This window comes from Microcebus murinus, chromosome 6, assembly GCF_040939455.1.
Source record: "Microcebus murinus isolate Inina chromosome 6, M.murinus_Inina_mat1.0, whole genome shotgun sequence".
Lineage (NCBI taxonomy): Eukaryota > Metazoa > Chordata > Mammalia > Primates > Cheirogaleidae > Microcebus > Microcebus murinus.
Window position 1 is genome coordinate 40881608 of NC_134109.1, and position 21789 is coordinate 40903396.

The 21789-nt window shown below is 35.9% G+C and overlaps 1 protein-coding gene across 2 annotated transcripts in view; it reads right to left on the bottom strand.

Annotated features, from left to right (window-relative positions):
- ARID4A (AT-rich interaction domain 4A) overlaps positions 1-21789 on the bottom strand; it is a 76900-nt gene that overhangs the window by 10939 nt on the left and 44172 nt on the right. For both annotated transcript variants that reach the window (XM_012785628.3, XM_012785631.3), the window contains exons 15-21: positions 21101-21332; positions 17671-17921; positions 14590-14787; positions 9577-9661; positions 8088-8229; positions 4605-5738; positions 3932-4036 (exon numbers count right to left, since the gene is read on the bottom strand). In XM_012785628.3, coding sequence (XP_012641082.2) covers positions 3932-4036; positions 4605-5738; positions 8088-8229; positions 9577-9661; positions 14590-14787; positions 17671-17921; positions 21101-21332 — 2147 coding nt within the window. The remainder of the gene's footprint in view (positions 1-3931; positions 4037-4604; positions 5739-8087; positions 8230-9576; positions 9662-14589; positions 14788-17670; positions 17922-21100; positions 21333-21789) is intronic.

A 21789-nucleotide genomic window follows, 5' to 3' on the forward strand; every position in this document is an offset into this window, starting at 1 on the left:
ACTTTGCTGAAGTTGTTAAAAAGAATGAGCTAGAGTTCATAATAACAAAAATGGCAAAATACCCAATTATATATTGTTAAGTGAAAAACCAAACTTATAAAACAACATAGTATTGCCCTATTTACGTTTAAAATAAAACATAAAAATAACCCAAGAGGATCAATCCAAACTATATGTATGAAAAAGAAGAAAAAAAGATCTTAATGTATATACATCCAACTTTTAACATATGTATAATAAAATGTGAGGAGGCATTTATTTTAACTCTGCCTCCCTCCTCAGCAAATTCATGAGAGGAGATGCTTTTGGTTTTCCCTTAATAACAAATTAAAGGTTTAAATTTTATTTTCTTTTTTTCAGTTTCTACACCCTATCTCTATACACTCTCAAAAGGCAATCTTGTTTTCTACTGGAATGGCAAAGCTGACAGTTACACACCAAATTCCCAGCCCCTTTCCTACCTGTTTCTGTCCTTATTGCCTTATTAATCTTTTTTTTCTTTTTTTGGTCTCAAGAAAGAAGAGACTATGTTACTGGACAAACTAATCTCTCCAGCTATGCTCTTAAAACCACCTACTCCTAGCTCCTCTGGAATATCCTAATGTCAATTATCCATGTTCCTTACTCTTCAACTCCTTCCTTTCCTAGAGTTTATCAAGAAGCTTAGATCTTTCCCATCCTTAGAAAGTGAAGGAAAGAAGGAGAGGAAAACTTCCTTCTTTAGTTGGCACCACTTCTCTCTCTCTTTTTTTTTTTTTTGAGACAGAGTCTCACTTTGTTGCCCAGGCTAGAGTGAGTGCCATGGCATCAGCCTATGAGCTGACCTATGAGCAACCTCAATCTCCTGGGCTCAAGCGATCCTACTACCTCAGCCTCCCAAGCTGCTGGGACCATAGGCATGCGCCACCATGCCCGGCTAATTTTTTCTATACAGAAAAAATATTTTTAGCTATCTTTAGCTAGTTAATTAATTTCTTTCTATTTTTAGTAGAGACGGGGTCTTGCTCAGGCTGGTTTTGAACTCCTGACCTCGAGCAATCCGCCCACCTCGGCCTCCCAGAGTGCTAGGATTACAGGTGTGAGCCACCACGCCTGGCTGGCACTTCTCTTTAGGGTCATATTTCTTAAAAGAGAAATTCTTTGTTAACCTTTTAACCATGGCTATGTGCTCTTATTAGGGTCTTAGTATTGGCCAAATTTAAGAAATGTATTTTAATCTTACTTGAATATGCAATCTAAAGCATTTGAAGCTTCTTTCTTATTCAAACATTGATTTCCTTTTATCTTGAGACAGTTACTACTTTACTCTTCTTGGCCAATACAAGGGGTATATCCCACATAATTCTACTTTTGGTCCTTTTTCTTCTCATTTCACAACTCTTCCATTGCAATCTCACCCTCTTGTAATCTTTTGGCAACTATCTTCTAAAAGCAGACTTTCTTCTCAGTTCCAAACCCTTTTCCCCTCCAATAATGGGTACCTGTAACTCAACATTCCCCAAATTATTTTTTCAACAGCCTGTTGCTACTCCTATATTTTATATGTTAATTAATTCCTCATTCCTGACTAATCATAACAAAATCCTAGTATTTTTTCACATATTTCCTTAATTCATCCCTTCTTCTACTACTTTAGTTAAACAAGCCAAAGAGTCTTTCCAAAAAGTAAAACTGATCACTTCCTTTCTTCTTAAATCTTTCTAACTTTTTATTCTGAAACAATATTTAAACTTATAAAAAAGTTGTAAGAATACCAAAAAATTTTTTCTGATCTATTTGAAGGTAAGTTGCCTTGCCAGACTTGAGTACTGTAGTGTGTATTTCTCACAAACAAGAACATTCTCCTTGTATAGTAATTTAATGCTGCATTACAAATTAGCCCAAAACTTTGCAGTTTAAAACTACAAATGTTTACTATCGCACACAGTTTCTGAGGGTCAGAATCTGGGAACAGCTGGAGTATATGGTGCAATTGTGTGAGGGTGCACTCCAAACTTTCATGTGGGACTTGGGCTCTGATAAGTTAACTTGACGGTGGCTGGAGGATCTGCTTCCAAGATGGCTGGCTCATTCACGTGGTCCTCCCCAAAGATCACTCATGTGTCCTCATAACCACGGCAGCCAGTTTCCCCAACAAGAAGTGATCCAATGGAGAGCAAGAAGGAATTTGCAGGGCCTTGTATGACTCATTCTCTAAAGTCATGTACCAACACTGCCACTTTATTTTATTTGTTAGAAGTCAGTCATTAAGTTCAGCCCATACTCTACGGGAAGAGAATTAGGCTTTGCCTCTTGAAGGGAAAAGTATCAATGAATTTGAGAATACGTTTTTAAAACCACCACGCTTGTACAGAACCATAATACAACCTTCAAAATCAGATTATGTTACTATAACCTAAACCTTGGATGCCACAGAAATTTCTCTACTTGTCCCAATAATGCCCTTTATAGCTGTAGGATCCAGATGAGAATCATGTGCTGTATTTATAGTATTAATAGTTGTTGGTTCTCTTAATTCTCCTTCAATCGGGAACAGCTCTTTCCCTGATGTTCAAGGAAATGTTGATGTTCCTTGACAGTTTTGAAAATTATGGGCCAGTTATTTCATAGAATATCCTTCAGTTTGAATTTGTTGATGGTTCCTCATGATTAGATTTAGGTTATACATCTTTGACAGTAATATCACAGATGTGCTGCTGTATTCCTCTTATTGCATCCTGTCTGACGGTAACTGATTTCAATTTGTCCCACTCCTGGTGGTATTCACGTTGATCATTTGACTCAGGTGGTGTCTGCCAGGCTTCTCCACTATAAAGTTACTCATATTTCCTTTGTAATTCCTGCCACCTTTCTAGTCTCATCTCCTATCACTCTTTCTCTGTACTCTAGACCTGCATTGTCCAACTGCTAAGCCACCTGTGACTACTAAGGATCTGAAATGTGGCTCAAAGGTTTTCCTTTGAAATGACTTTCATGTTATATAAATAAATTATATGATCCTTTCCTTGGAATATGTGTCTATTATAATGTAGAATTTCTCTTTCAGACTTCAATGAAGGCATGTTTTGGAGGTAAAATTTTTTCAAAATAATTTATTTCTACTATATTCTACTACTTAATTTTATTCTTCAGTATACATAAGTTTTTATTGTGTGTAATTTATCCATTTTGATTTACTAATCTTGTTTGTTGCAATTAGAACCCCTTTATTTCCTCATGTTTTAAAATTACCAAACTATTTATAAATCAGTTTTTGTAGCTTAACGGAATACATTCCCTTCAGAAATGTAAATTTTATCTATATTTAACACCACAGTAAATGTTATTTTTCTTTTATTCAAGATTCCCAAATTATGTCCAAATTATGTTCTTCTAATATTAAACTACTTTACGGCTGGGCGCGGTGGCTCACGCCTGTAATCCTAACACTCTGGGAGGCTGAGACGGGCGGATTGCTCAAGGTCAGGAGTTCAAAACCAGCCTGAGCGAGACCCTGTCTCTACTATAAAAATAGAAAGAAATTAATTGGCCAACTAATATATATATTAAAAAAATTAGCCAGGCATGGTGGTGCATGCCTGTAGTCCCAGCTACTCGGGAGGCTGAGGCAAGAGGATTGCTTGAGCCTGTGAGCTAGGCTGATGCCACGGCACTCACTCTAGCCTGGGCAACAAAGTGAGACTCTGTCTCAAAAAAAAAAAAAACAAAAAAAACACTAACTACTTTACATAAGAAATACAAATAAACATAAAAAATAATAACAATTCTAAATAAAATTGACAAGCACCTTCAGACTGAAAAATAAATGGAAAAATGGCTATTTTCAGAACATAATAAACCAAACTTATTTTCAAAGTAACACAAATGATCAAACCAACAAACTGCTAATAATACTAACACTGTGCTAAAGCCAACATTGAAAAATACCAACCTGCTCCATTCTTTTCATTTTTGGCTGCAGCACTTGTTCGCTTTGGGGTACGCTTTTGCTTTTTTGCCAATAATCCGCCATTTCCATCACTTGGCCTTTTCTGACCTGAAATAAGGAGAAAGAAAGAATTAAAAAAAAAAAAAAAAAAAAAGCAAGTATATTCATTCACCTGTCTACTCTGCATTTATTTCCACATATACATTTTTATTTTACAAAGACAAGGAAAAAAAAGTACTTTACAGGCCGGGCGCTGTGGCTCACGCCTGTAATCCTAGCTCTTGGGAGGCCGAGGCGGGCGGATTGCTCAAGGTCAGGAGTTCAAAACCAGCCTGAGCAAGAGCGAGACCCCGTCTCTACTATAAATAGAAAGAAATTAATTGGCCAACTGATACATATATAAAAAAAATTAGCCGGGCATGGTGGTGCATGCCTGTAGTCCCAGCTACCCGGGAGGCTGAGGCAGAAGGATCACTTGAGCCCAGGAGTTTGAGGTTGCTGTGAGCTAGGCTGACGCCACGGCACTCACTCTAGCCTGGGCAACAAAGCGAGACTCTGTCTCAAAAAAAAAAAAAAAAAAAAAAAAAGGTACTTTACAGATCATCAGTACCTAAAACTCTTAACATTAATTTTTGGTTTTAATATAAAGGCTAATTTTTCCCTAGAAAATCCTTACCCTTCTCTCTGCTCTCTCGTTCTTGTACAATTATGCTACAGTTACCAGCGTTAACGCTGGCTTCAAAGCCATTTGCTGTTTCCCTCTCGCAGGGACCTTCTTGAGATTCTTCAGCAATACTATCAACTTCAATCGTTATGTCACTCTCACTTTTTACACTTCGAGACTCATCTTGACTGAGAGTAAGTGGTGAAGCTACTGAAAAGTTATGCTGGACTACAGGAGGTAGGGCAGGTGGAACAGAAACAAGAGAGTTAGACTCAGGGCTTTCAACTACTACATCTTCAATACTGGTCTTATCCTTTTCATCCAAATCATCCAAATCTACTTCATGGCAAACTAAGGTTTCAGGCCCAATCAGAGGCATTGCATCCTCTTCTTCTTTTAGTGGGGTATTTACAGTTTCTTCAGCTGGACTATCAAATTTTTCACTAGTCAATTGTTCAATGCATTGGTTTGACTCTGCTACCAATGATGGCATTCCCTCATTTTCTGGTTCAAAGTGCTGTTCAAAATTTAAGCTTTTCGTTCCCTCAGATCCAATACAATCACTGGTCCTTTCTTGAGATACACTATTTGTCATTTCGATTCCATTCTCAATTCTTATTTTTTTCTCTGGTGATGATTGTCCTAATATTTTCCGTTTCAATTTTTTTTCTTTTGTACATTGATCAATTTCATCTTCAGTAGAAGAAAAGTTTTTATTGTCTAATGAAGAAAATTCAAGACTGTGAGCTTCTATATGAGGTTCACTTCCTGCTTCACTCTGGCTAAATGATGAAATCTTTATAATTTCTAAAGAAAGATCTTTTGTCTTGCTTCGTCTTCCCTTTCCTTTAGGAGATTTTTCTGCTTCTTTCTTAACTTCTTCTACTTGTTCCACTTTGTTTCCAAAAATCTGTACTACTTGTTCATTTTCTCCAGCTTCTAACTTCAGGGTTTCTAAAGGCTGCATTTGAGTCCTATCGTTTTCTTTTAACATATGTGCAGCAATCTTTGGATTTTCTTCATCTAGTTTATCATCACTTAAATTTTCATTTTTGTCTAGTTCTTCTTTAATATCAGGGGAAAGTTCTTCATTTATAGAATTCTTTTCTAAAGGGTCTTCAGTTTCACTATCAGATGAACAAGAGTCTGTAAGAGAAAACATTATTATACTATGCAGGTTTTTTATCTTAATTACTAATGTAATTTTATACTAAAAATCCTACCCCAAACCAACAAAATCCTTAATCATGTACCTCTGAGTACCTCCCTGTAGAAATCGCTGGTACAAAATAAATCATAACATTTGTACCAAAAATTGGTGGTGGGATTTCAAATTAAATTCCATGTAAACATACATTATTGGCATATTACTGTCTCAAATCTATATAAAGAGCTATTTTGCAATATTCACTAGTATCATATTCAGGCTAAAATAGATCTTAGAAAAATCAAAGGACTAGTACAAAACTGAGATATGCACTTAATATGTTAAGTGGTTTGAGATAAGGTCTAGTCAGTCCTGATTTATACATGTGAGGGCCATTTTGTGTCCTAAGGAAGGAATATGACATTCTACTTAAAATAATTGTAGAACGAAGAGATGTTTAAAATAAGCAATATGAATTTCCAAAACTTTAAATATTTTTATTCTTATTAACAAGAAAAACACAGGTAAGCCATCTTTTAATAAAAGATATTATTCACTGTGAGGGAATTTTTATAATAAATAATACAATTTTAAAATAATAAAGTAGGGTTCTATGACTGTATAGGAATTATAAAATAAAAAATTCTACCCACATGGTACTCAAATCTTAAAGAAGTTCAAAACAGCAAACATGACTGTATCTTTTTAATGAAAAGGTATGTAAAGTTTTATTTTGTGGTTTTATTATAAATAAAATATAGAATTCATTTTTCTCATGTTTAAAAAAATCCTTTTATGTGGTAGTTTAATAAGGCTGCTATGTATAGTTTTGTAGATTGTACAATGCACAAGGCATGCCTTCTAATAGATGTGATCACTTTGTGATCTTATATTTGTGTATTATGACAACCTTTCAGCAGATGGCAGTAAACAAGAAGGATGCCTCTTAAAATTTGCACACAAGCACCATATGGAGTAATGGCAAACCTATAGTTCAGAATAGCTTTTTCCTTGAAGAGAGGGAAATTTTTATGTAAGACAACCATTTAACATTTCTTCAATTACATTAAAAATATACAAAGGTAGAAAAGTGGGAGAAATGAGTAAAATCAGAATAAAATGCGTTCACTTATACTCATCACAAAATATGCCTATACCACATTAAATGCCTAAAGTACATTAGTTTGTGCTTTCTTTGAATGAGATGTTCTTAGCATTTTTAAAAGATCCTAGATGAACAGCACTGAATTTACAAGAGACACTGGTGCATGCTTTGAAGTAAAGTGTAGCACACACTAGGGTACATGGATTGTCAATTCATGCTCTATTAAAATGGAATATTTCTAAAATATTTATAAGAAAAGGTATTCCTAAATTAAAACATCACTAAATTTTAAGTAAAAATTATATAGCAAAATAAATATTCTCTTCAAATTAAATTTTGCGGTTTAAATCATGAGATTAAAAACCTAGATGATTTAGAGGTTGAGTATCCCTAATTCAAAAGTCTGAAATGCAAAATACTCCAAAATTCAAGACTTTTTGAGCAGTGACATGATGCCACAAGTGGAAAATCCCACACCTGAGCTCATGTGATTGTTTGCAGTCAAAAAGCTAGCACACAAAAGTTTATTCAGCATCCCCAAGGTAGGCTGCACAATAATCTTTTAATCAAAACACAGCATTACAGGTAGAAACTGAAGGCCTACAGTTGTGTTGCTGCTGTTGTTTAACACCTGATACAGGTATTCTGGTGATGATACTGTGCATCTTAGTTACCCTGAACATATTATTTTTCCACTGTATTAATGGTATGTCATATTTCTTACTGTTAGGTACTTATAAGTGTGAATAAATATAAAAAAAGATTGCTTATCAGCAGCATATAAATTCAAAGTCAGGAACAATGGTGATGCCAAACAACCACAAACTGTCCATAGGAGTGGCTGATATAGTCACATTTTTGCTTTTTGGGGATTTAAAGTACCCAAACTTTGTTTCACGTACAAAACTATTACAAATATTACAAATAAAATTACCCTGAGGCTATGTGTATAATGTGATTGTGAAACAAATGAATTTCATGTTTAGGCTTGGGTCCCATTCCCAAGATATCTCACATATATGCAAATATTCCAAAATAAAAAAAAAAAAAATCTGAAACTTGAAACACTTCCGGTCCCAAGTATTTCAGGTAAAGGATACTCAACCTATACTGTGAATATCTCACACAATGGAAGTTTACTTATGTTGATTTTTTAAAATCAGCCATCCTCAAAATTGAGCACCTTCCATTCCATTTGACAGGGGTGAGCTGTCTGGTATATTGCCGAGAGCACTTCTGGTACCTGATTTTCCTTCACTGTTTGCCGTTTTAGATAAACCATATGGCATGTTTGATGAAAGGGTCGATTTTAAAGGAGGTCGTCCTCGCTTTGACTTCTGCCTCTCCTCATCCCTCTTTTCGTCCTTTTCGCTATCTTCTTTATTCTGGGTAACAACAACAAAAGGTATGAGAGGGGCTAATGCCTTACAAAGAAATGAACATTCTACTTCTCCAAGGAAAACTACAACTCAAAACAGGTTAGATATTTTATAAGTCAATTCCTAATCTGTGCTTATATAAAAATCAAGAACAGGTTTTTAAAAACATATTTTGTATTTATATGAAGTTCTATAATTTGTAACACAAGTATATTGTTCTATAATTTGTAACACAAGTATATTGTGATAGTCAGAGTCAGTGCATTAGAAAGCTGTACTAGTCAGTACTCCCCCTCGTTTCTTACTAGCCTCCAAAGGAAAAGACAGATATCTACCATCTAATAGACAAAACGTTAGGCAAATCTCTACAGCAAAGGTTAACAATTGAGGGTGTGGGTGAGGGTACAACTGGCCCAGTAGATTATGTGTTTTAAAATTTTAGTATCAGCTTCTGGTATCTAAAAATCCTATTTCACATATTAAAAAACATAGTGGTCTTGAAAAATCCTAAAATCTGGCAACCCTGGGTCAGCATTCCTAAAGCAGAGTGCTTAGTTCCACCCTTTCTAGATAAAGGATGTGTCCTCTTGTTTGTCACTATCAGTCCTACTTTACCCTTTTCCTGTAAAGCCCTCTGTAGGCATCTGAGTTTGAAAGCATGCCCTAGGGGGTTGCTGGTTTTCACCTTTCCTGAAACAATGTGATGTATTTTCAATTTTTACTTTTTTAGCTCCTGGGTTATAAGAGAGAAAATCACAATTATTAAAGAATCAAGATGATTATTACAATGAGAAGAGAAGATTTATTAAAAGCAATATTTTAAATGCATATAACTAAGCAAAAGAAGCCAATCTGAAAAGGCCACATAATGAATGATTTCCAGCTGTGTGATATTCTGGAAAAGGCAAAATTATGGAGACAGTAAAAAGATCAGTGGTTGCCAGGGGTGAGGGTTGGAGTAAGAATAAGGAGAAAACAAAGAATCTTTAGGGCAGTGAAACTACTCTGTCTGATACTATAATATTGGATCCATGTCATTATATATTTGAGCAAATCCACAGAATGTATAACATACCAAGAGTGGACCCTAATGCAAATTATGGACTCTGGGTAACAATAATGTTATCAATGTAGGCACATCAATTGTAACAAAGCTGGTGGGGGATACTGACAATTAGGGAAGGCTATCCATGTATGGGGCAAAGGGTATGTGGAAAATCTGTGTATATTCCTCCCAAATTTGCTGTGAACCTAAAACTGGTCTAAAAAAAACATGTGCTAGAAAACACACACAATGATACAATTTGAATAATTCTTGTACCTATGATAAATGATATGAATCTATGAACATACTTTAGCTTTTTTCTTCTGTTTTTTCTTTGGTCCACCTTTGTCCAAAGGCCAGATTATCCTGTCAGCTTTCACCCATTCGTCATACCTTAAAATAAAGAATACATAAACATTTCACAGTGGTACCCTATTTGAAATGTATTTACCGAACAAAAACAATAGTGAGATAGACTAAAGAGTGTTTTCTAGTGTTCGCAGAAATATGAAGGGCACAAGGGCAGGTTTGCTGGTAACATGTGCCAGCAAGTGCACTAGCTGCTTTCTTACCATCAACAGGGAAAGGCAAGAGAATTTTTTAGAGTTAACAGGTTTAGAGGGAGGTCTAGGTAAATAATTCTAAAAAGATTCAAGGCTATATGACCTGCTTTGTTTTCCACAACTCCCAAAGATCTGAGCTTACAAGGAGATTCTGCACTAGAATTCATCCTATTAAATGAATAGTACACAAGGTAAGTCAGGTAAATTCAAATTTGTTGTTGTTGTTGTTTTTGAGACAGAGTCTCGCTTTGTTGCCCAGGTTAGAGTGAGTGCCGTGGCATCAGCCTAGCTCACAGCAACCTCAAACTCCTGGGCTCAAGCAATCCTTCTGCATCAGCCTCCCAAGTAGCTGGGACTACAGGCATGCACCACCATGCCCGGCTAATTGTTTCTAAATATTTTTAGTTGGCTAATTAATTTCTTTCTATTTTTAGTAGAGACAGGGTCTTGCTCTTGGCTCAGGCTGATTTTGAACTCTTGACCTCGAGCGATCCTCCCACCCCGGCCTCCCAGAGTGCTAGGATTACAGGCATGAGCCACCACGCCCAGCTAACATTACTACTGAATTTCTATATAGTTCAAGTTACAAATCAGGGCAAATAAGAAATTAAGCTTTCTAAAACTAAATAACAGTTCTTACGTTTTATAATTATATAGGTATTTACAGAATTCAATCAAAATCTAAAATCTGAACATTTAAGTAAAAATATTACAGGAGTTCTTGCTTTAGACTGTACAATTTTAATGGAAACTCATGCATATGGAAACCACACCCTCGCTTTATAAACCAGTTACTGTGGAGATGTGCAAAATAAAGACATGGTTCCAATATGCACAAGTTTCAGTTGACCTGGTACCGTGACTACTTATACAGATGCTCCTCAACTTATGATGAACTTGTGTCCCGATAAGCCCATCATAAATTGAAAATATAGTAAGTCAAAAATGCATTTAACACATTAACTGCCATGTGAGTTATATTTAACTCACGCTAGTTTTGAGCCTGGGGCCTCATGAAGCACAACCTATGTAAAACTCTGCAGTTGGTTCTCGAAAATCTTACTTGTTGATGTTCTTATTGTTATAGTTAATATTGACAAATTCTAAAAACATGAATTAAATGAATAGAAGTCAATAAATTTTGTTTTGAATTAAATTAGAAAGGATCATTTTGTTTTTGAAGTTTTTATTCTATTTTCATAATAAAACACTGTGGGCCCCAAGGGAAAAATTTTTTTTCTAGTGTGGCAGTCAATTTTTAATATACCTAACCTACCAAACATCATAGCTTAGCCTAGGCTACCTTAAGTGTTCTCAGAACACTTATACTGGCCTACAGTTGGGCAAAATCATCTAACACAAAGCCTATCTTATAATACAGTGTTAAATATCTCATGTAATATATTGAATACACTGTAGAGTACAATATAAGTTGTTTACTCTCAAGATCTCATGACTGACTGGGACCTGTGGCTTGCTGCCACTGCCCAGCCTCATAAGAGAATATCATACTGCATTATCTTGCATATCATAGCCTGGGGTCAAGATTCAAACTTCTCAGTACAGTTTCTACTGAATGTGCATCACTTCTGCACATCAAAAAATTGTTAAGTTTAACTACCATAAGTCAAAGATTGTCTGTACTATGGTTTGGAAACTATCTCACATTGGATTAAAGCTTCTGAAATAGGACTAGCTATGAGCATGGTACCAGGCTTTTATGTATCTGTACTTTATTATCTTATTGAGAAATATTCATTCATTCAGACATTTACTAAGGGGCCAGGCACTATATGAGGAAGCATGTAGAGAATATAATACAGAAAACAAGGCCCTTGCTCTCATGCTACTCATAGTCGAGTATGGAAGATAGACATACAGGAAAAGTAAGTACAGTCTGGTAAGCGCAATAAGATAGTTATGTATCTGATCCAGGATTAACAAAGGAATAACTATCCAATTCCAAAATTCCACAGGAGATATCAAGAAGTGCTGGCCTGATTTGGAGTATACTTGGTCCAGGCCACACAGTCCTGGTCACAACCATATGTCATGTTGGTACTTCTAGCACTAATCCTGCCAACCAAGGCTGGTCCCAGGATTTCTCAACTAGAGACCAGGACTCCCCTCACATTTGCAGATGCTCCCATTTTATAATGGAAATCTGAAAATATTCTTTAGGAATTATAGTGACTCTATCTCAATGAGAATGCCAGTATTATACCAGCTTTTTGAGGTATGGAAGGACAATAGAAAAATCACAAACCATGTGAGTAACCAGTTAGGCAACTAATTAAGAAGATAAACCAGTTAAGAAGAACCTGAGGGCATGGCTGTGATGGCTCACGCCTACAATCCTGGCACTTTGGGAGGCTGAAATGGGAGGCTCACTTGAGGATAGGAGTTTGAGACCAGCATAAGTGAACAACATAGCAAGACCCCAGTCTCTACAAAAAATTAGAAAAATTAGCCGGGCAAGGTGGTGCAAACCTGTAGCCCCGGCTATGTGGGAGGCTAAGGCGGGAGGATTATAAACCCAGGAACTGGAGGTTGTAGTGAACTATTTCGATGCTACTGCACTTTAGCTTGGGGAACAGAACAAGAGCCTATCTCAAAAAAAAAAATAAAAATAAAAATAAAATAATAATAAAATGAATACTGAGAAGAGTCTTAAAGTAAAACATTAAAAGGATGAGAAAGATGCCGGGTGCAGCGGCTCATGCCTGTAATCCTAGCTCTCTGGGAGGCCAAGGCAGGCGGATCGTTTGAGTTTAGGAGTTTGAGACCAGCCTGAACAAGAGCAAAACCCGTCTCTACTATAAATAAAAAGAAATTAATTGGCCAACTAACATATATATAGAAAAAATTAGCCGGGCATGGTGGCGCGTGCCTGTAGTCCCAGCTACTCGGGAGGCTGAGGCAGGAGGATTGCCTGAGCCCAGGAGTTTGAGGTTGCTGTGAGCGAGGCTGACGCCACAGCACTAACTGTAGTCTGGACAACAAAGTGAGACTCTGTCTCAAAAAAACATAAAAAAAATAAAAGGATGAGAAAGAAACAACAGGAAGGAGAAATTCTAGAAAGCAGAACAGAGGCATATACAGATGATACATAAGAATGAATGGTTGTGAAATGAATAGAATCTGAGGAAAAAAGGCTATCAAAGGCTGCAACTACAAATATATAGTTGACTCAAAGTTGTTAAAGTTCTTTCCCCCTGAATTCAACAATATGTAGTAAAGAGAAAAGAGTTAACATTCATGGGATACTTACTAAGTGTCAGGCATTGTTCTAAGCACTTTACATGTTAATACAGGTATTATCACTACAGTAGTCCGCACTTAGCCACAGCATGGTTTCAGTTACCCATAATCCAAAAATAGTAAGATATTTTGAGAGAGAAAAAGACTGCAGTCATGTAACTTTTATTATAGTATTCTATCTTATTATTAGTTGTTGTTGTTAATACCTTACTCTGCCTAATTTATATTTATCGTAGGTATGTGTGTAGAGGAAAAAAAACACTATAATAGGGTTTGGTACTGTCTCTAGTTTCAGACATCCATTGGGGGTCTTGGAATGTATTTCTCACAGATAAGGGGGGACTACTGCACTTTACATCTCTATAAAATAGGTATTTTGTTTTCCCCAGTTTAGAGATGAGGGAGTTGAGTTATGACAGAGTACATATCTAGTATGTACAAAAACCCTGGAGCAATCTAGCTCCCAATAAATACAGGGCAACCAGAGACATTAAACATAAAAGACTTTCTAAAGGAAAAAAAAGCATCCCAAACATTCAGGGATTGGCCTTGAACCATCACCTTGTGCTACTCCAAGCTGGTCTGGCACTCACAACTAGGCCATGTTGTCCCGTTGAATGTGAACAATTTCACAGAACAACATCAGACAAGTCTATTCTGTGACCATGATGGATCAAAACAAACAAAAGACCACTCCCTAATCATGTCTGAACACGGAAAAAACAGAAACATTGTCCAAGCCACAAAAATGACCAAACATCCTAATTTCCCTAATATGAGCAGCTGCTATTTTTTGACCAATTATAGTGTTAACCTTAGTCTAATCTCTTCTTTTATAATTTTTACATCCATGTTTATGAGAAATATCGGCCTGTAGTTTTCTTATGAAAAAACAAAACAAAACCAATCATCATAAAATTACCCCAGCTTCCTGATAGCATCCAACATAGAACAAAGTCCTACTTCCTTATACCTTCCCCAAAATCAAACACAAGCTCAAATTTTTCTTTTTTATTAACTAACTTAGAATTATTATAATACTTGTCATAGGCTTAATTTCTGATTAAGGAAACAAATAAACAAACATTTGCCCAGTTGGAAGCTGCAGGCCTGGTTCCCTGTCCACGTTCTGCAATGTTTCCACAGAATCCTGGGCTAGTGTTCCCAAAGGTGGTGCCCTGAGCTTTCATTGATCCATCTAACACCACCCTGTTACTGAGGTGGCCCTGTGGTTCCCCATGTTGTGGATTCTCCCTTTTTGTAAATGAGTAATAAACCTAATTTGTTCAAACTATAGGTGTGATCCTGGTAGTCTCTGACTGGAAGCATTGACATAGCTAGTAAAACAGTAGGAATGTCAAAGTCTTGGAAAATTCAGAATCAAAGTATACTTTGTAAACCTATACCATTATTTGCTTTAGTTCTTCACAATATCAATTTGATCTGTTTTAGCCACTGAAAAAATTTCAATAGTAAGGAAAATATTTTCTTGCTTACCTGACATTCCATCCATAGTAATGTACCAAGTACAAAACTTCTCCATCATCAATTTCAGTGCTTTTAATACTAGCTTCATAAATTTTCTGCGTTTTCCCTCGTCCATATTTTACTTTCACTTTGGTTCCTGTTAGGCAGGGTTCCATGTCTTCCTCATCTTCCTCCCCTTCAGAGTCACATTTGCTTTCAGTGTCTTCCCTGCAGTAAGTTATAACATTGATAATGCTACTAATAACTTAATGGAGAACAAAATAATATATGCTAAAAGAATTCAAGGTGTCACTAGAATATTCACAACCTAAATATTACCTTAATAACATGTCAGTGGAGGAGGAGAAGAAGGAGGAGAAGGAGAAGATCTTTTATGGCCTACTTACTAAGGAATTTATTGTGGAAAGGTGCACTGTACCAAAAGTAAATCCATACTTCTTAAAGGCCAATCAATAATCATAGTTAATGATGATGTGGAATCAAATAAATCACTTTTGATAAAACAAAATAAGAGAAATATGCTCTGAAAAAGTCTTTAAGATTCATATTTAAGTGTCACCTTCTAAGTGAAAATGATCTAAACACATTTTGTAACTTCTTGCAACTGAATTATCTTAAATCTACATTACTACTACTTTCTGCTCAATTCAGATTAGTAGCAAGACTAGTTTTTTGTGGTGGGTAAGATAATGAACAAGAGCTATTTACCTTAGTAAGCATGTCTTTTTTTTTTTTTTTTTTTTTGAAACAGGGTCTCACTCTGACGCCTGGGCTAGAGTGCAGTGGCGTCATCATAGCTCATTGCAACCTCTAACTCCTGGGCTCAAGTGACCCTCCTGCCTCAACCTCCCCAGTAGCTAGGACTACAGGCATGTGCCACCACGCCTGGCTAATTTTTCTGGTTTTTGTAGAGATGGAGTCTCACTCTTGCTCAGGCTGGTCTCAAACTCCTGACCTTAAGCAATCCTCCTACCTTGGCCTCCCAAAGTGCTAGGATTATAGGCATGAGCCACTGTGCCTGGCCAGTAACCATGTCTTTTAAACTCATTTATATTTTTGAGGTTTCCCAGCCCTAACAAAGAAACAATAGATATTTGAATATTAGGTCACTTGTTGACAGGGCAGGATAGCACCAGGAGAACAAAGCTTTGCATATTTGGTGTTGATTTCTATTTACTCATTAGCTTTTACTCATTTTCTATTACCCATTAGCTTTTCTTTCTATTGATAGTCAGGTATAAAAGAGATTCACTCAGGGAGGTCCAACAATATTATTAATATTTTTATGATAAAACATTCTGTATTAACCCTGGAAGATTCAGAAGAGAATTGCATCAAAGATCATTCTAATATCACATGAGTTTTAAAAGCTTAAGAGGAGGTATTGTGCTAATAAATATAGGGCATTATTTTGGTGGCCCCTAGGGCACCTAACATGAAGCAGCTTTGACAGCCCATTTGCAGTGGGAATGTTTTTTCTTCCAGGATATGTTTCAATAATATAGACTGATGAGGTAATTTTAAAATACTATGAGAAAAACTACTTAAAACAAATCTCTATAGATAAAAAGTCTCCCCATTTTCCATGATTCCTGCTATATAATGAGAATACAGACTTGTTTAATGTCTGTATATTCAGTTATTTAATAAAAGGGAATATTGTTCTTCATATTCATGTCTGTGAAAGTTTCTCTAAAATATATCTTTGTCCATTTACATATCAATTATGAAATCTTTTTAAATTACATATTATTTATATACTTAGATGCATGTATATGTAAATAAACTAGCAAGACTAGTTTTCTTGGTGGGCAAGATAATAAACAAGGGCTATTTACCTTAGGAACCATTTTTTTTTTTTTTTTTTTTTGAGACAGGGTCTCACTCTGTCACCCAGGCAATATATATACATATTTTGATGTTTATTTCTTCATAAAATTTCAATGTATAATTAGGTCCTACTTTTTAAGTGGCTCACCTTTGCTTAAATATTTTGTCCAAATATTTAAAATACTGTACTCGTATTATTATACCCAACTCCAATTATTTCCTCCCACTTTTCCTAATCCTAAATATATTTCATTACAGAACTTTCTTTCATTCACGTAACCTACTTCACATGTAATTGTGATAGCTCCTGTACCTATCTGTACTGAATCAATTTACCTACTCCATTCTCCTATTTTTCCAAATATTTATTCTCTCACTAGCAGGCTACTTTTCCCAAATTTGGCTTAACAACTCAAATTTCTAGAAAATTCAGTATCACGTAGTATAATAACTGAAAAATAACTACTATGGAGGAAAGCTTATATTATAAGTAAGTGTGTTATGCTGTAGTTGCTCATTTAAAAATCATATTTAAGTAGAATTTAAAAATTAATAAATTTGACAACACTTATAGAAATGGTCAATGAAATAACATGGTCGGACATTACCTTGATCTAGCTGGACTGCCTAATCTTTAGCTATTTTTAAGTCAATTCAGTTGATACATGTCTAATACATGGGAAAAAAAATACAGTTTTCACTCAACAGCAAACAAGAAGGACATTTAAAAAGCTGAAATTTATTGGTGTGATGTGGGGCAAGAATGTATTTTCCAAACTAGAATCAGGGGTGCATGCCACTTATTCTAATACAATAGCTTGAAAAAGAAAAATGTCTTAAAGCTAACACACAGAAACATCTGCTAGTACTGTGCACCCATGTGTTTGTTAGCTTTCCCACATTGTACCTTTTTTAAAATGGAATTTTTGCTGTCGCTGTTTCCTCTTGTCCACTTCCTCCATTTTTCTCCAGCTCCCTTCCCTGCTGTCAACTGCAGGACCTTTCTTTTGACTGGGTGGCGCAGCCTTCTTTGAGGCCACTGTTTAGGGCACAAGTGCTATTAAAATGGTGCGACCAGTATATTCTCCAATTCCGAAAGGCGATACACATCATCTTCATAATGTGTCTCACCTTCATTAGACAAGAGGAACGGAAGTCCCAATAAGAAAACATTCCCTCAAACCTGAATCTCTAAGCAGGAGCAAAGCGCTGTTGTACCCCAGACCGGTGCTTCTGGAGAACAAACATAAGATAATGTACCTCTCTTGGTTTTTCTCTTCCTCTTCATCTGAGTCTTTGTCAGAATCCTCCTGCTTTTTAATTTTCTTCTCTTTTTGCTTTGGTGTATTTTTTTTCCCCAGTAGTAGCTCATTTTCTTTTTTCTCTGCAGTTTCGTAGTCATCATCTACATCCTTATTTTCTGTATCATTATCTTTTAATTTGTCTTCTATTTTCTCTTCTTCAATTTCCTTTTTAATAGAATTTGTATCTCGGGCAATTCTCCTTCGTCCCTAGTAGAGGGTATAAAATCTTTAAAACGGCTATCACTTTAAGGGGGAAGAAAAAGCAGGAAAATATGTCCTTTCCCTAATCTTCACAGAAATGACTAGTCTGCTCTATGGCTTGAGACATGACCCTAAAAACCAACTTACAGGTATTTTTTTCTATTGAAAGTAAAAGAATAACTAATATAGATTACTTAATTATATCTAGGCTTACTATGATCTTAAGCTATACACTACATAAAAAATAAAAATTTTCTTCTTTGTTCACTACATTATCTTATCTCAATTTTAATATTCCTTGACAATAAAAATTTTAAATTATCTAAATGTAAATGATAAAAGTTAACAACCATAATAATACATAAATTCCCTAAATTATAGCCTCTTTAATAGCTCTGTGGTCTCTAATTCCACTGTTTACTAAGATAAAATTTACATTATCACTGTATCTATTTGTCACTATATTTTAAAAGGCCTGAATTGGATCAACGGCAAAAAGTGAGATTTCTTTGAAGGAGTATCTGGAGAGCTCACGGGCCAGCAGTAACTTCTTTTACCTCCAGCAGTGTCTACCCAGCCTCCTGCATGCTCAGCTGCCCATGAAACTGGTGAGCCATTTCCCTATCTCCTAGATTCTCCTTCAAATCAAGCTCTATACACTGGCAGAATTCCCTCTCTTATTGGAATAAACCAAGGATAAAAAAGAGCCAACAACTTAGGGAGCAATAGAATACAATTAATAGCTCAATAAACCAAAATTTTCCCTTGTTACTATGTACACTAATTTATTTTTGTCACAAAGCACTAGAATGCAAGTTCCATGACAGCAGGGACTTTGTATTATTCACTTCTGTATCCTTAGATCTAGAAGGTACCTGGCACATAGCAGGTGCTCTTTAAATATCTGTAGGTAAATGAATGAAAACAACTATTATCTATAAAAATTTAGATCTGTATGCCTTTGTTCCAGAAATTCCATTTTTAGAAGTCTGGCTTATATATTCAGATAAATAAGGAGGATATTTTCACAAGTATATGTATTGTTTTTTACAATAGTAAAAAACGGGAGAAAATCCTGGGAAGGTAAATGTATGGTTCATCCATACTATACAGCACAGTACACTACATAGGACAGGAAGGTCTTTAGGTAATGACAAGAAAGTGTGTCCATAATACATACTATGGAATATTATTCACATTTAAGAAGGAAGGAAATTCTGACAGATGCTACAACATGGATGAACCTTGAAGACGTTATGCTTAGTCAAATAAGCTTGTCACAGAGGACAAATATACTGTATGATTCCACTTATATGAGGTATCTAGAGTATCAGGTTCATAGATACAGAAAGTAGAATGGTGGTTGCTAGGGGTTAGAGGAGGGAGGAATGAGCGTTATTACTTAATAGATACAGAAAATCAGTTTTGAAGGGTAAAAAAATTCTGCAGCTGGATGGTGGTGACAGTTATACAACACTGATTGTACTTAATGTCAATGAACTGTACACTTCAAATTACTTAAGATGGAGGCCAGGATTGGTGACTCATGCCTGTAATCCCAGCACTTTGGGGAGTCAGAGGGAGGATTGCTTGAGGCCAGGAGTTTGAGACCAGCTTGGGCAACATTGTGAGACTCTATCTCTTAAAAAAAAAAAAAAAAATTTAGCTGGGTATGGTGGAACACGCCTGTAGTCTCAGCTACTAAAAGAATAAGGGGGGGCCGGCGCAGTGGCTTACGCCTGTAGCACTCCAGGAGGCCAAGGCAGGCGGATTGCTCGAGGTCAGGAGTTCGAAACCAGCCTGAGCAAGAGCTAGACCCCATCTCTACTATAAATAGAAAGAAATTAATTGGCCAACTAATATATATAGAAAAAAACTAGCCGGGCATGGTGGCGCATGCCTGTACTCCCAGCTACTCGGGAGGCTGAGGCAGGAGGATTGCTTGAGCCCAGGAGTTTGAAGTTGCTATGAGCTAGGCTGACGCCGTGGCACTCACTCTAGCCTGTGCAACAAAGCGAGACTCTGTCTCAAAAAAAAAAAAAAAAGAAAGAATAAGGTGGGAGGGTCACTTGAGCCTAGGAGTTTGAGACTGTAGAGGACTATGATCCTGCCACTGCACTCCAGCCTGGGTGATAAGAGTATGACCTTATCTCTAAGAAAAAATTAAAAGTTAAGATGGTAAATTTTATGTTGTATGTATTTTGCTATAATTTAAAAAATAAAATTAGAAAAGAAATGAAGAGACCAATTTGGATATTTCATGACATTCACTATAAGATTCCATTTATTAGATAATACTTAGAATTAATAGTTTAAAAAATGGTTTCTGAGCTAAAAGAGAAAAGTAATTTCACCTTCTTTTTCATCTTCTCTTTCATATAATAGTAATTAAAACTTCTTTGATAAGGTGGTAAATTTCTTTCTCCTCCTAAAATTTGATAAATCCTAGTATGTAGACATCACTGGACACTGATCAGAATAGCAGATGACAATTCCTTATAGATTAATGGAGAAGAAGAGTAGAATTGGAAGACAAAACCAGTGTACAAATGACTAGAGCTGTAAAGTGTGTTATAAAGTTACAGAGAAAGACAAGACACCATCTGGCTGAGGGCACAGATATTATAAAGAGGAGATTCACTCATTCAAGACCTACTTAATAAGCCTTTACTATGTGCCACACACTATCCTAGATGCTTGGGAGCTGTCAATGAACAAAATAAACAATAATTCCTACTCTTATGGAATGTGATTCTAGCATAGAGTGGGACAAAATAGACAATAAATAATAAACATAATAATTATGGATAACAGCAACATTAGAGGGATTGAGAGTGCCAAAGGGAAGAGGTAGGTTATAATTTTAGAAAAGGTGACTACCATTGGCTTCAATGAGGTGACACTTCAGCAAGACTCGAAGGAAGGGAATATATGAGACTGAACTCAGATTAGAACAACTTGATCAAACATAACTACAAAAGATGAGGAAAAGTTTTCAGGTAGAAGAAATAATGTATAAAATAATTTTTAAAAAGTAGCCAGCTAGTCTAGCTGAAGTAAAATTAAATACTGGAAAATAAACTAGGTTTACTGTAGTACTTTTGTGTATATCTGAAAATGTCTATAATAAAAAAATTTAAATAATGCTTAAAATAAACCAGGTAAAACTAATAGTAAGTACTCACCCTTGGAGATTTTAATTCTATCTCTTCTCTTTCACTTTCACTGTTTGAATCAATATTTTCCTCAGGTTCACTCTTCACTTCTATTAGAGGCATTTCTTGATCTGCTTTTAGGGCCTCTTCCATTGATTCTTCTAAGTCTTTTTTTTCTTCTTTTACTTTTGGTTCATGGTGGTGAATAGTTCTGAATTGAATATTTGCAGAACGGCAATACTCTTCAAAACCATAGAGATACCTAAACAAATAATATTTCATTTAAGAAATCTTTGCATTTAATTTGAATATTATGTTATTAAACATATTCTTTTTAAAAGTAAAGGTCAAGTCACTTAAAAAAAATTTTTTTTTTTAATTAAGCTCTGTTGCTGGGACTAGAGTACAGCAGCGTCATCACAACTCGCTGCAACCTCCAACTCCAGGACTGAAGTGGTCCTCCTCCTTCAGCCTACTGAGAAGCTGGGACTACAGGTGCGCACCACCATATCTGGCTAATTTTTCTGTTTTTTCTAGAGGCAGAGTCTCACTATGTTGCTCAGGCTGGTTTCAAACTCCTGGCCTCAAGCAATCCTCCAGCTCTGGCCTCCCAAAGTGCTAGGATTATAAGTGTGAGCCACTGTGCCCAGCCAAAGTACTTTTTCTATGTTACTAATATCTTGATGTTTTAGACAGGATTATAAACAGAAATACTGATA